The sequence below is a fragment of the Aureococcus anophagefferens genome (assembly GCF_000186865.1).
Source record: "Aureococcus anophagefferens unplaced genomic scaffold AURANscaffold_3, whole genome shotgun sequence".
Lineage (NCBI taxonomy): Eukaryota > Pelagophyceae > Pelagomonadales > Pelagomonadaceae > Aureococcus > Aureococcus anophagefferens.
Window position 1 is genome coordinate 1,735,930 of NW_008705563.1, and position 1,064 is coordinate 1,736,993.

General features: G+C 81.9%; 1 protein-coding gene across 1 annotated transcript in view; it reads left to right on the plus strand.

Annotated features, from left to right (window-relative positions):
• AURANDRAFT_70889 (hypothetical protein) overlaps positions 1-1,064 on the plus strand; it is a gene marked incomplete at both ends in the record, with an annotated part of 61,863 nt that overhangs the window by 8,323 nt on the left and 52,476 nt on the right. The window contains 2 exons of the mRNA XM_009035491.1: positions 32-658; positions 702-1,061. Coding sequence (XP_009033739.1) covers positions 32-658; positions 702-1,061 — 987 coding nt within the window. The remainder of the gene's footprint in view (positions 1-31; positions 659-701; positions 1,062-1,064) is intronic.

The window sequence follows — 1,064 nt, forward strand, 5'->3', positions numbered from 1 at the left end:
CGCGCGCGACGAGCTCATGGCGGCCGCCGAGGTCGAGCGGGCCGCGGCGGCGCGGCGCCACTCGGACGCGCGCGCGGCGGACCTCGCCGCGGCGGCCGCGCGCGAGGCCGCGCTGGGCGGCGCGGCCGCCGAGGAGCGGCGCCAGCTCGAGCGGCGCCTCGAGGACCGCCACGCGGGGGATCTGTGGGCCAAGGACACGGCGCACGACGACAGCCTCCGCGAGGCCGTGCGCGTCCACGAGGCCGAGCGGGCGGAGCGCGCGATCTTGCACGAGCGCGCCGTCGCGGACGCGCGGGCCGAGACGTCGCGCGAGAAGGACCGCGAGCTCGAGATGACCCTCGAGGAGCTGCGCGAGTCGCACGCGGCGGACGTCGCGCTCGCGGTCGCGGAGCGCGAGGACGCGCTCCGCGGCGACTTCGCCGCGCGCGAGGAGGCCCTCGAGCTCGAGCACCAGGACGCGGCGGCGGCGCTCGCCGCGCGCCACGAGAACGCGGCGCGCGTCGGCCTCGAGGCCGAGCGCGCGGAGACGCGCGGCCGCGCGGCGAGCCACGAGCGGTCGCTCGACGCGCTCCGCGCGACGCACGACGCGGCGCTCGCGGCCCAGCGCTCCGCCCACGACGCGTCGCGCGAGGCGGCGTCGCGCGAGGCGGCGGCTGCGGTGGCCGCGGCCGCGCGCGCGCGACGCCGCGGCCCGCGCCGAGGCGTCCGCCGCGGCCGCGCACGACGCCGCGTTCGCGCGCGCCGTCGACGCCCACGAGGCCCAGCTCCGGAGCGAGCGCGACCGCCACGCGGCGGAGCTGAGCGACGCGGCGCGCGAGTACGGCGAGGCCGTCAAGCAGACCCTCGCGGACGTCGACGTCGAGCACGCGGCGGCCGTCGCGGCCGCGGACGCGCGCGCGGCCGCCGCGGCGGACGCCGCGCGCGCCGAGGTCCGCGACGCGACGCGCGCGGCCGCGCTCGGCCTCGCGGCGACGACCGTCGCGCGCTGGGCCAAGCACCGGCGCCACATGGCCTTCAAGACCTGGCTCGAGCGCGCGTCGCTCGCGCGCGCCGTCGCGTCCGTG